This window comes from Anolis sagrei, chromosome 11 (assembly GCF_037176765.1).
Source record: "Anolis sagrei isolate rAnoSag1 chromosome 11, rAnoSag1.mat, whole genome shotgun sequence".
In the NCBI taxonomy this organism is placed as follows: domain Eukaryota; kingdom Metazoa; phylum Chordata; class Lepidosauria; order Squamata; family Dactyloidae; genus Anolis; species Anolis sagrei.
The window spans coordinates 33,381,344-33,395,351 of NC_090031.1; the positions used below are offsets into that span (position 1 = coordinate 33,381,344).

A 14,008-nucleotide genomic window follows, 5' to 3' on the forward strand; every position below is an offset into this window, starting at 1 on the left:
TGTCACAAACCTTTTCCATCCGGCAAGCAGATGGCTTCCCGCGGCCCTCTTCTCCACAACGGAAGGGTGAAGATTCCCGGAGCACTCCATCTCCCAAAGGAACAGACGTGGTGACGGGAAACTCGTCCCGTCGAGGGAGTGAACTGTCTCAAACCTTCTCCCCGAGGTATGTGAGTCCGCTTTGCCAGGACCCGCCCGTGCTGTACGCTGACCCTGCTCAACGTGGAAGGACCCCAGTCCGGACCGTCTCACCACAAGCATTAACTGACTACCGCGGTGGACGGTGTTCACTCCAGGCAGGGCAGTTCAACATGACCGCCAGCCAGATGCTCCTTGCCATGCAACAAGGGCTGAATTCACAGCGGGAGGAGCTGTACCCAAGGTCTCGTCCCTTGTCAGAAATGGACACCTTTCCAGGGAGGTCCCAAATGGAGAGCAAATACATACCTACCTGCTTTGCCCCAGGTGAGACCTTACAGTCAACGACTAAATATTTAGCAAGGCCTATAATCTTCAGCCCAAAAGACGAAGCAACCCAAACGCCACTTCCGAGAAGAGAGTCCATACAGTCACCCCGGATCCCTCTCCAACTAGGAAATGAATCGGGGCAACAGGATTCCTCCCAGCCTCCGACAAAGTTCATCCGGAAACATGTTGCCAACCCCAAGGACATATGGACCCAAACAGAGCCTTATCGCATCTCCGTTTTCCCCAAGAATGACCGGCCGCAGGTGGAGGTGTGGACCATGACTACAGATACCAAGCCTGGACCATCCCCAACGTCCCCCGTATTCCCCGAATCGGAGTCCAAACCGAGCTATAGACCAGTTTCCCAACAGGAAAGCCAAGCCAATTACCTCTGTTACCTCCATCGAGAGATAGAAGCCGCCCAGAAGCGAATCCTTGAGCTAAGATCTCAGAGCCTTGCCTCTGCAGACACTGAGCGGAGAAGGAGTTCTCTCCAAACCAGGCCCCAACCCGGCCCAACAGTAACCAGGACTGAACCCAGCCCAACAGTAACCAGGCCTGAACCTGGCACAATGGTAACCAGGCCTGAACCTGGCCCAATAGTAACCAGGCCCGAACCTGGCCCAAAGGTAACCAGGCCCGAACCAGGCCCAAAGGTAACCAGGACTGAACCAGGCCCAACAGTAATCAGGTCCGTACTAGGCCCAAGAGTAAGACGTCGGGTTTGGCACCCAGAAAGTGAATCGGAATATCGGTGCCAGCTCCACCAAGAGATGGAGGCCCGTAACCGGTCGGTGTCTCCAGAGATGTTCCAACAGACTGATCTTTTCCCTAGTGAAAGGAGGAGCTCCCTCCAAATGGTACCCAGAGAAGAGCCAAAGCAGCCTGTTCTGCAGGAGATCCTGGCCCACCAGGCACCTTGTAACCAATTCCCAACGTCGCACCGAGGCTCCTTGTTGAAAGAGGCTGAGCGGCGGAGGACGCTTCCGACCGTTCTTGAAACAGCCCACCAGTATGCCCTCCGATCTGAGTCACCGCCAAATATCCACCAGCGCTGCTTCCAGACAGAACAGCGGCCCTCCAGTCGCTCCGAAAGCGAGCCAGGATACCGATGCCTCCTTCACCAAGCGTTGGAGGCCGAGCACAGGCGTTTGTTCGCCCCCGAGACCAAAGACAGGTCACGGGACCCGGCTTGGATAGCCGGCATGAACACAGCGACCCAAACGGAGCCGTATCAAGAGCCCAAGATAACCCCCCGGACCAAGACCCCAAGTCCAAGACCGTTGCAATATCCAGAGATTGCTGTGGACCGTGATTCGTTACCGCCGAGAGGATTGGGGAAGTTCGGGCCTCACTCAACTTGGTGGCCTTTACTCCAAGAAGATCTCAATTCACCATGGACGTCACCAAGACAGGAGTTGATGGAGCAATGGAGGGAGAGAAGCAGGAGTCTACCAGCTCCGGATTGGATGGAGAAGGACGAGAGTCAACCCACGTCGGAGTGGACTGAGAGGAGCCTGAGTTTGCCGGCAGTGGACTGGATGGAGAGGAGCACGCCGGACTGGACGGAGATGCCGTCCTGCTCGTTGTCGCCGAACATAATGGAGGACACCTCGGCCTCGCCGGCAGCATCCGAGATCGCCCTGGACGCTCCGCTTGGCTTAAGGGACAACCTGTCTCCATCATCGCCCCCCATTGAGCGCCCGTTCATCCAGGATCATAGGAAGCAGAGGCTTGAGTGCGAGGGTCCCAGCCACGAAGCCGACAACCTCCTCACGCCTTTGAAGGGGAAGCCGGCCGACAGGTTCAGCGCTTTCTTTGTGGGTACGTTCTGAGTCTCTGAGCCACGCTCGGTGAGGAGGCTGGGTTTCTTCCAAAGGCTAAAATAGACTATCAGATACGAGAAATTAACTTGCAACCCAAAATATATGAACGATCATGCTCTCAATTCAGTGGTTTCCCAGTTACATGGGGGAAATCACACATCGAAGGAGCTCTCCATGGTGAGAAACTCTTACAAAAGTACATTCAGCACCACGGCAAGCTCTTGAAAAGCCAGCCAGAGCTTGAATTCACAGTTGTTCCTCCTCCATGTTGGTTGTCTCCCATTGGGCATACTACTGAACATTGTAGGCATTTCCAGCGCCACTCATGGCCGCCAAAAGTCGCTCCTTTAATAGGTTTGCTCTTACCCACATGTTTTCCATCTCTGCATCATTGCATTTATGGCAATCGAGGTGTCCTTATAAGATTCAGAATCATAGATGATGTTGCCTAGAATCACATTGGCCTTTTGAGCTGCCACACCACACTCTTGACTCTTGTTCAGTTTCTAGGACTCCTAGACTCTCTTTCCCATGTTCTGTTTTTCAAGCCAATCTCCTTCCTTTCCCAGATGTCTCAGATTCGATGAACACAGACATCCTCTGGTGGCTGAAAGGTGGGTACGTTTCGGAGGCCAGGGTGGGACGGGGTGGAGTAGATGGCTTTTGGAGTCTCCTCCAGCCCTCTGGGTCCCATTTCTGGTGGCTGTTCCTCCAACTGATCTCTCTCTCTCTCTTTCTTCGTTCTTCTGGTTGCATCCTGAATCGGGTGGTTGGTTTGGTTGGAACTGGACCATTTCTGGCAATTTGCAGATGAAGAGGTGAGTCAGGAAGCAGCTCCAATCTTTCCCAGCATTTTTTATTTCATTTGGAGTGATTGATGAGCCCTTCCTTTGTTTCCCTTCCTCCTGCCTTCCTTCCACCTCCCTCCCTTTACTCCTTCCTCTTTCCTTCTGTCTTCCACCTCCCTTCCTTTACTCCTTCCTCTTTCCTTCTGTCTCTCCTTCCTTTCTCCCTTCTCTCTTTCGTCTTTCCTTCCTTCTCTCCTCCCTTCCTCTTTACTTCTTTCTTTCTTTGCTCTTACCTTCCTTCTCTCCTTTTGTCCTTCTCTCCTCTTTCCTCCTTCCTTTCTTCTCTCCTTTCTCTCCTTCCTTCCTTTTCCCCTCCCTCATCTCCTTACTCTTTCTTTCCTTTTCTTCCTCTTTCCTTCCTTCCCTCCCTCCTTCCTCCCTCTTCTTTCCTTCTCTTCCTTCTTTCTCTCCTTCCTTTCTTTTTCCCTCCCTCCTCTCCTTACTCTTTCTTTTCTTCTCTACTTCCTCTTTCCCTTCTGTCCTTCCTTCCGCTTTCCCTTCTTTTCTCCTTCCTTCCTTTTTCCCTTTTTCTTTCTTCCTTCTTTCCTCTTACTTTCTTTCTCTCCTTTTGTCCTTTTCCCCTTTCTTTTCTCCCTTCTTCCTTCTCTTCTTCATTTCCTCCCTCCTTCTCTCCTTCCTTCCTTTATCTTTCCTTTTTCCCTTTCTTTCTTCTCTCCTTTCTCCTTCTCTTCCCCTCCTCTTCATCCTCTTTACTTCTTTCTCTTTCTTCCTCTTTCCTTCCTTTCCCTCCCTGCTTCCCTTCCCATATTTTTCTCCTTCTGTTCTTCTCCCTTCCTTCTCTCCTTTCCTCCCTCCCTCTTTTTTCTTTCTTTCTTTCTTTCTTTCTTTCTTTCCCTTCCTTCCTTCCTTCCCTCCTTACTTTCTCTTTCCCTCCCTCCTTCTTTCTCTCTTACCTTTTTCCTTTCTTTTCTACTTCCCCTCTCTTTCTTTCTTTCTCTTCTTCCTCTTTCCTTCCTTCCTCTTTACTTTTTTCTCTCCTTTGCTCTCCTTTCTTCTCTCCTTCCTTCCTCTTTATTTCTTTCTCTCCTACCTTTCCTCTTTCCCTTCCTTTTCTCCTTTCTTCCTTCTCTCCTTCCTTTCTCTTTCCCTCCCTCTTTCCCTTCCTTTTCTCCTTCCTTCTCTCCTTCCTCTTTCCTCCCTCCCTCCCTTCCTTCCCCCATTCCTTCCATTCTTCCTTCCATTCTTCCAATTGGAACATCCCTGGGCGTTTGGTCCTTGCTGAGCCTTCAGCACCTCGGAGAGCTCCTCGGAAGCCTTTCTGGCACTCTGCACATGCTCAGGGGCGCCGTGTCCTCCGTCACGCAGGCGGGGGGGGGGGGGGAGGAGGAGGAAAGGGGCGGAGTTTGGGCAGGTCACGTGATCCCCGGCGCCCTCCAGCCGCTGAATCCGGAGCCGAGGGCGACGCAGGGAGTCGCCGGGCCGCCCTTCCCTGGCATGGTAAGCCCCGGATCCGGAGTGACTCCGCTTCTATGCCCACCCTGCTCCCAGTGCCACCTCTTTCTTTTCCCTCCAGCCTCTGGGAAAAGCCTCAGCCGCGCATGCGCAGCAATCGCTCCCCTTTTGCTGGCGGGGGGCTTCCTTTGCCTCCCATGCAGCCGGGGCTACTTTAGGGACACGCCAGCCCTGCAGAGTAGGCCACACACACACACACACACAGAATGACCCTCGCAAGGTCAGCCCCACCGAGACCCACGCTTCTCCACCTTCTGCGTTATTAAGGGCGCAGCCACACGGGAAACTTAGCGCACTTTCATACCGCTCCCTGCAATGCGAGAATTTTTTTTTTGAAGAAGGCCTTTCATACTCTAGTTTGGCATCACTCGAATGGCAATGACTCAATGCTATTGGACATGGGAGTTGTAGTTTGGCAAGGTCTTCTTGGCGGGCCTCTAGAATGGATGCAGTTTGGCCCAGTCGCGGCTATGGGAGTTGTAGTTGGATCCAGTCGTGGCTGTGGGAGTTGTAATTCGGCCCGGTTGCGGCTATGGGAGTTGTAGTTTGATCCAGTCATGGCTGTGGGAGTTGTAGTTTGGCCGGGTTGCGGCTGCTTGAATTGTAGTTTGGCCCAGTCATGGCTATAGGAATTTGAGTTTGGCTCAGTGGTGGCTATGGGAGTTGTAGTTTGGTTCATTCACAGCCATGGGAGTTGTAGTTTGGCCCAGATGTGGCTATGGAAGTTGTAGTTTGGTCTGGTTGCGGCTGCTTGAATTGTAGTTTGGCACAGTCATGGCTATAGGAATTTGAGTTTGGCTCAGTGGTGGCTATGGGAGTTGTAGTTTGGATCATTCACAGCCATGGGATTTGTAGTAGGCTGGCGTGTCCCTACAACTCCATGGCTATGAAAATTGTAGTTTGGCCTGATTGCGGCTGCTTGAATTGTAGTTTGGCACAGTCATGGCTATAGGAATTTGAGTTTGGCTCAGTTGTGGCTATGGGAGTTGTAGTTTGGCCCAGTCATGGCTATGGAAGTTGTAGTTTGGCTCAATAGTGTCTAAAATGTCATACTGAGAAGCCACACAATCCCCTATCTGCCTTTTGGAGGCCTCCGAATGACAGCAGTCCACGATTTTCGATCCCGGGATCCTCGTCGGGTCGTTGGCTGTGTCCTATTTTCCGAAGCATTCACCTCAGGGCAATGAGAAACACGGGCCCCATTCCCCCCTCCTTTGCCCCACTTCCGTCCCCTTTTAAATGGCCAGCCCTATAGCGAAACGTCCCATTTGCTGCATCAGAGGGAAAGGATGGCTTCGTCCCATTCGGAGCCAGCGGAAGATGAGCCAGAGGTACCGGGTGGGAAGGGTGGCGGGCGGGCGTTTGAGGCCTTTTCCAGAGATCCTTGCTGTCTCTTTAAGGGCTCGGGGTTGGGAAACACTTTGGGAGTGTGTATAGGGAATAATTCACTTCTCAAACTATGGCATGCATATGATCTGATGTAAAGCACTGGTGATGACCTTTAAGGCACTATAAGATTTCATTTCGATAATCTATAAGGCCTTATGGGATTCAGTGTAAAACACTGGTGGTGATCTATAGAGCCCTATAGGTTGCTTTTTCTATTATGCATAGAGCCCTATAGGATTCATTTTTGATGACATATAGAGCCCTAGAGGATTATTTTCAATTACCTATAGGGCCCTATAGGATTCCATTTTGATGACCTATAGGTTTCTTTAGTATTCCATTTCGTCAAACTATAGGGTCCCATAGGATTCAATTTTATTGACCTACAGGATCCTATAGGATTGCGTTTCATTGACCTATAGGGTCCTATAGGATTCCATTTTGATTATTTATAGCATCCTATAGGATTCCATTTTGTTGACCTATAGAGCCCTTAGGACTATTTTTTGATGACCCATAGAGCCCTATGAGGTCACCAAGAGTCGGAGACGACTGAACGAATGAACAACAACAACAGAGCCCTATAGGATTCTTTTTCATTACGTATAGAACTTTATGGGATTCCATTTTGATGACCTATAGGTTTCTTTAGGATTCCATTTTGTTGACCTATGGGGTCCCATAGGATTCAATTTCATTGACCTACAGGGTCTGATAGGATTGCATTTCATTGACCTATAGGGTCCCATAGGATTCAATTTAGTGGACCTATAGGGTCCTATAGGATTGCATTTCATTGACCTATAGGGCCCTATAAAATTCCATTTTGATGACCTGTAGAGCCCTATAGGATTCTTTTTCGATGGCCTATAGGACCCAATAGGATTCTTTTTTTATGATCTCTAGAGCTCTATAGGACTCTAGAGCTCTATAGGAGTCAATGCAAAGCACTGGCAATGATCTACAGAGCCCTATAGGATTCCATTTCAATGACCTATGGAGCCCTATAGGATTCAATGTACAGTGTCGGTGAGGAAAAAGCAATGGACCTGGGACCGTTTGATAAGCAGTCTCTTTGTCACAGTCACTCCGGTTTCAGCGTGAAGCATTGGGATCCTTTCTTGGTTTCTCTTGAACCAACTCCCTCTTTTTGCCAAAACATTTCCTGTTCCTGGCAGAGAGGGGTTCCGGTTTTCATAAAGGAGGGCGAACCCAAATCCAAATCCTGCCGAAATGTCCTGATAGCATTCGGCACCTTGAAGAACTCCTTTTTCATAAAAAGCTTGTGAAACCTTGGACAGGATTTCCCGCCCCATGGATTCGGGTCAAAGATGGCAGGAATCCGCACGTCTTGGACAGACGTTGGAAGCTCCCCACGCAAGCCTGGATAATTTTGGGTACCGCCTTTGCGTTCTCAAAATATCCCATCTGTACAAAAGGATGAGAGATTTCACAATGGATTCCAACGAAACTTCGTTTGCCCTCCTTCTTCCATTTGGGCCAATTCCTACGTGATCATGCCAGCCTTTAGTCTGGCTTCTCCTTGAGTTCAGGGACCTTTCTGGCTGGGATTTGCGACTGTTCATAGTCTCCAAAAGGATCCGTTTGGCAAATTGGGTCTCCTTTCCACTTGTTATTATCCCCATTAATGAAAGGCTTCCCAGACACTGAATGGCACTGCTCAGATCTTGCAAATGTAGGACAGCTGTGGTTATCATTGGGTTGAGAGAGTGCGACTCACTCAATGGGTTTCCCTGGTCTCCAGAGTTGTAGATTGACACTCAAACCATGAGCGCTGTTAACCCAAATCTGTCTCCACCAATCCTTACTTACTTACTTACTTGCTTAGGTGATCCCTCGTAGTCCGAGGATGATGGTCCTCCAAGTGTAGTGTCCTGGCGGTGAATCTGTAGGTGACTGTGGAGCCCTATTCTTGACCCGCATCTTCTCCCACAGTGAGGGCATCGGTTACCAGGTGGAAGACGGTCCCGGTCGGGGTTGGCTTGATGCACTTTCCTCTTGGCACATTTCTCTCTTTCACCCTCCGTTCATGCCTCTTCAAATTCTACAGCACTGCTGGTCACAGCTGACCTCCAACTGGAGCGCTCAAGGGCCAGGGCTTCCCAGTTCTCAGTGTCTATGCCAGAGTTGTTAAGGTTGGCTTTGAGCCCATCTTTAAATCTCTTTTCCTGTCCACCAACATTTTGTTTTCCTTTCTTGAGTTTGGAATAGAGCAACTGCTTTGGGAGACGGTGGTCGGGCATCCGGATAATGTGGCCGGTCCAGCGGAGTTGATGGCGGAGGACCATCGCTTCAATGCTGGTGGTCTTTGCTTCTTCCATCACGCTGAGATTTGTCCGCTTCTCTTCCCAAGAGATTCGCAGGAGTTTTCGGAGGCAGCGCTGATGGAATCATTCCAGGAGTTGCATGTGCCCTCCTTCTTCCTTTTGGGCCAATTCTTGCATGATCATGCCAGCCTTTAGTCCGGCTTCTCCTTGAGTTCAGGGACCTTTCTGGCTGGGATTTGCGACTGTTTATAATCTCCAAAAGGATCCGTTGGGCAAATTGGGTCTCCTTTCCATTTGTTGTTATTATCCGCCATTAACGAAAGGCGGCTTCCCAGACACTAAATGGCACTGCTCAGATCTTGCAAATGTAGGACAGCTGTGGCTATCATTGGGTTGAGAGAGTGCGACTCACTCAATGGGTTTCCCTGGTCTCCAGAGTTGTAGATTGACGCTCAAACCGTGGGCGCCGTTAACCCAAATCTGTCTCCGCCAAGGCTTACAAAGACGTTATAACTATATGATCATCACAGTCTTTCGTTGCATTTCGGCAACATAAGATCAAGGCCTTGACAACACTTAAATGGTATTGTATTTGAGGACTAGAAGCTTGACTGGGTCTTGCGTCGGAAAGGCAGAAGGATATCATCCATCTGCTTTTGGCCTGAAGCATCAACCAACCCCTCCAAGGTCAGAGAGATAGCAATTATGTAGATGTAATGAGTGATATTGATTAGTCTGGATGAGCAAAGCCTGGCTCCAGATGGTGCACAAAGGCCCAGCTCAAAGATACACTTCATCCTCTATCCCAATGTTGGAAGGAACCCCAAAGGCCATCCAGTCTGACCCCTTTCTGACAGAAAGACACAATGCAAGTCTTCCTGACAGATGCTTCAAAACCTCCGGAGAAGGTCTTGTTCCGCTGCCTAACTTCTCTTCCCACTAGGAAGTTCTTCCTAATGTTTACTTGGAATCTCTTTTCCTGCCATTTGAATCCATTGGGGTAGCGGATTGCAACATGGCTCTCAAATCCCCTTCTCTTAACCTCTTCTCCAAACTAAACATCCATCTGCAGGATTCATAGTTTGTTTATGTATTTATTTAACTACTCACGTTGCTGTTTTCAAAACTGCTAGCTAGGCAGAAACTGAGTCAGGAGTTCACCCTGACCTGGGCTTCGAACTGTCAACCTTTCGGTTGGCAAGATTTACTTCAGCTGGAAATTTACTTGCTGTGCTACAACCTGGCTGTTCCCAGACCTTTGGCCATGTTTGGCGCTTCTTGTTTGTCCAATCCTTATTGAATGGCCCAGACATAGACATAGGCAATATTATCCCAACTCAGGTCCAACCAAAGCAAAACCGAGCAGGACTAGGACTTTCCTCTGTGGCTCTTATTGACGTAGCCTAGAATCACATTGGCCTTTTTTGCTGCCACATCACACTATTGCAATTTACTAAGACTTCTACATCTCTTTCTCACGGATTGTTTTTAAGGCAAGTACCATCCACTCTTTATCTGTGCAATTCTGTTCTTTCTGCCTTACATTTCCTCCCTGTTGAAATCCATGTTGTTAGTTAGTTTTGGATCTCATTTTGGATTCAGATCCTGTCAATTGGAACAAAAACATATGTTGATGAATGCACCGTATACAAATACAAACATTGCTTGGTTGTCTCCAAGGGATGCTCTAGATGTATGTTGGGGTTTGTGCTGAGCGTCATTTGTCTTTTCTTTTTTCCTGTCCCTTCGGCTCCTTTCCTCCCTCCGTTTTGGCTCCTTCCTTCTCACCCTTCTCCTCTCCTGAATCCGAACACACGCCCTGCCCTGTTTTTGTTGCCCCCTCCATCCTTGACGCAGGCGGCGGAAGTGGAGGGGACCTTGGAGCCCCCCGAAGATTTCCGAGAGAAGCCCCTTCCTCAAGCCCTCAGGGACTACTCTGGGGACCCCGAAGAGCCCCCCGAAATGCCGAGGGAGCACGCAGTAAGGCACACGCGGCGGAGTCAGCTCCCCCTCGGCAGATGCAGACCCCATTTATTCAATTTTTAGAATTTCCTCCCTATGTAGGACCCTCTTGAGTTTCCCTAGTTCCTCGCTGTGCCCTTGGGAGCTCTTCCACCTCTAGGATTCTAATATATATATAGTGAACTATGTTGTGGAGTCTCTTCTGGAGGTTGTTTAAGCTAAGACTAGATGGACATTTGTTGGGAAAGCTTTGTGCCTTTCTGCCCAGCAGAATGAGACTGGAATGGCTTTGCCTTTTGGGGACCCTTCCAGCTTTAGGATATACCTATTATATACATCTCACTCAATTACATCGCTCATATCTATGGCCATCTGTCTTTGGTTAGATGGCCATCTATTGGGAGGATTGGATTGTGCCTTGATTATGTGCTAAAACACATAATCATTTAAAAACGCATAGATTCAGACAGTTGGACTGGATGGCCTTTGGAGGACTCTTCCAGATCTAGGATATACCTATCATAGATGTTTCTCTCAATTACATCTCTCATATCTATGGCCATCTATCTTTGGTTGGATGGCCATCTGTCGGGAGGGATTGGATTGTGCCTTAGAGAGGGAGACATACATACATACATACATACATACATGAGTTTGGACTGGATGGTTCTTGGAGTCTCTTCCAGCACTAATAATAATAATAATAATAATAATAATAATAATAATTCTTGTCTGCCTCCTCACGGCTCGAGGTGGGTTACAACATGGCTAAAAGATGTAATCAGAACGCATAATAAATAATTTAAAACACATAGATAGATAGATAGATAGATAGATAGATAGATAGATGATAGGTAGACACATACATATGTTCCTGTGGTTGGATTGGATGACCTTTGGGGATCCTTCCAGCTCTAGGATATATCAATCCCCTCTCTCTATTACATCATATCTATGACCATTTAGATAGGAATGGATGGATGGATAGATAGAATGATGGATGGATGGACAGAAGGTTAAATGGATAGGTGAATGGATATATAGAAGGATAGGTAGAAGGATAGATGGATAGATAGAAGGATAGAAGGATGTATGTATAAAAAGAACAGATGGATAGAAGGATAGATGGAAGGATGGATGGATGGATAGAAGGAGAGATAGGAGGATAGATGGATGGATGAATGGGTAGATAGAAGGATAGATGGCTAGATAGAAGGACAGATAGAAGGATGGATGGATAGATCAATAGATAGATCGATAGATAGATAGATAGATAGATAGATAGACACATACATACATTTCTTCTCTCTCTCTTTCTCCAGATCAAACGCTTCTTGAAGGACGACTCGGAAGAGGCAGAGCTGGTCCAGTTCCTCGGCGACCAACCTGCAGAGCAGACCTTCCGTCGCCCGGAGCCCAAACAGGAGGAAGACACCTGCAAGGGCCTCGGTCTCCATCGTGCGCCCCCCGAGATGTTCGCCGCCATGACGGGGGCCCGGCCCCTGCCCCAGGACGATGCTGTCACCATGGATGAGAAGGAGCCCAAAGCCTTCCACCGGCCACGGCCTCTTGATCTGAGGCAGCAACAACCACAGCAGCATATGGCTGCTCCGGCGCCACCGAGCCCTTCTCGGCCTCGGAGCCCTTGGGGAAGACTGGATCCGTACGATTCTGATGAGGTATGGCTACCCAGGATCACAGGGTTAGAAGAGACCCACAAAGGCCATCCAGTCCAACCCCATTCTGCCCAGCAGGAAGGCACAATCCAATCCCTCTTGATGGATGGCCATCCCACCAAATATAGATATGATAGATGTGATTGAGAAAGAGAGATATGATAGATATATCCTAGAGCTGGAAGAGTCCCCCAAGGGCCATCCCATCCAACCCCATTCTGCCATGCGGGCAGGCACAATCCAATCCCTCCTGACAGATGACCATCCCACCAAAGATAGATGGCCATAGATGTGCGAAATGTAATTGAGAGAGGTGTATATGATAGATATATCCTAAAGCTGGAAGGGTCCCCTAAAGGTCATCCAGTCCAATCAAAGGTAGATCACCACAGATGTAATTGAGAGAGAGATGATAGATATTAGGCATGTGAAATAAAATTAAAAACGGTTCGAAAGTATTTACAAAACTGGGGGACCCTGGCGCTTTGTTTCTAAAGTGTTTCTAATGTTTTGTTAGTGAAAATTTCTGTACTATAAGGAAACTAACGAAATTGCGTTACTATTTCATTACAGCAATTGTGCATGCACATTCATGCAATAATACTACCATTAGGGAAATTTCAAGGGCTCCTTTTCCCCTCATATTTAAAGATATTGGAGTGATAATAATAATAATAATAATCCTTTATTTATACCCCACTACAATCTCCCGAAGGACTCGGTGCGGCTTACAAGAGGCCGAGCCCAAATACATCAGAAACAAAAAACAATACAACAACAATAAATAACTCATAGCAAAGCAAAACAATAACAAAATATCACGACGCATTTAAAAACCTGTGGCAGGGCCAAATGTAATCGTTATTTTTTTTTAAAAAAAATGCTGGGCATGTCCAGGTGAAATAGGATGGATATTTTAGGGATAAGTGGGTGTGCAGACATTTCTAACTCTCTCGTAAAGTGCATTTGGGACAAATTGCTTGGGATACCTTAATCTGGGAAGGCACACTGGAACATCCATGTTTTCAAGCTCCTTCTAAAGACTGCCAATGTTGGGGCATGCCTGATGTCCTTGGGGAGGGAGTTCCAGAGTCGTGGGGCCACCACCGAGAAGGTCCTGTCCCTCGTTCCCACCAATTGCGCTTGCGATGCATAGATAGAGCACATTTACTACTTTTAGCCCACCAGATTTCAGAACGTTTCACTTAGCCACAGATTTTTGGGGATTTTTTTTATAAACAACAATTTTTGAAAAAACTATAAGAGCTATCTCCTTGAATTTTATCTGCAATGCCCAAGATCACCAGGGCATCAATCCCCATAAGTTTCAGAAAGATTCACACATCTACAGAAAGAAAGATCTGATAGATATATCCTAGAGCTGGGAGGGTTCCCCCAAATGACATCCTTCCATTTGAATCCAGAATCCCAGGTTGTAAATCCCATCCCTTTATGCGCTGAGCCACTCTTTCTTTTTATCCCCCTTCTCTCTCCTCAGGATGATAAGGAATACGTCGGATTTGCCACTCTGCCCAACCAGGTCCATCGGAAGTCGGTCAAGAGGGGATTTGACTTCACGCTGATGGTTGCAGGTATATCAGAGATGGTGAACACAAATAGTGAGAGGTTCTCGGTGTCTTAGTAGGACTTGGGTTGGACATGCGCCAAGAGTGCGATGTAGCAGCTCAAAAGGCCAATGTGATTCTGTTCCTTTTCCTTGTTTCTTTAAAAAAAATGAGGAAGTCTAGTTTCAGACTGTCTCTTCTTCCTCTTCTTCTTTCAGGAGAAGCCGGGCTGGGAAAATCGACTCTGGTGAACAGCCTCTTTCTTACGGATCTATACAAGGACCGGAAACTCTTAAATGCAGAAGGTAAGGCGTGTTCCTGTAGAATTAGAAAGGTGCTCTCCACTGGACATCATCATGGAGGGCCTCTCAGAGCTGGAGAAGGGAGAAAGTAGGCGGGCAGCAATCATAATGACACTCCAGCAATACAGAGTATATATGATGCTAATAATAATAATAATAATAATAATAATAATAATAATAATAATGGATGATCTGGACAGAAAAACAAGAA

At 48.0% G+C, this 14,008-nt stretch overlaps 1 protein-coding gene across 7 annotated transcripts in view; it reads left to right on the forward strand.

The window, feature by feature from the left end:
* Nucleotides 1–4,513: 4,513 nt before the first annotated feature.
* The window catches only part of LOC132763319 (septin-4-like), a 30,456-nt gene continuing 20,961 nt past the window's right edge, over nt 4,514–14,008 (forward strand). Inside the window, exons 1-5 of one of the 7 annotated variants that reach the window (XM_060756712.2) lie at nt 4,514–4,600; nt 10,150–10,272; nt 11,577–11,933; nt 13,429–13,522; nt 13,714–13,800. In XM_060756712.2, the coding sequence (XP_060612695.2) occupies nt 4,598–4,600; nt 10,150–10,272; nt 11,577–11,933; nt 13,429–13,522; nt 13,714–13,800 (664 nt within the window). In that variant the 5' untranslated portion in view covers nt 4,514–4,597. Of the gene's footprint in view, nt 4,601–5,554; nt 5,947–10,149; nt 10,273–11,576; nt 11,934–13,428; nt 13,523–13,713; nt 13,801–14,008 lie in introns of those variants that run through there. The other 6 variants (XM_060756714.2, XM_067472173.1, XM_060756713.2 and 3 more) reach the window with 6 other exon arrangements.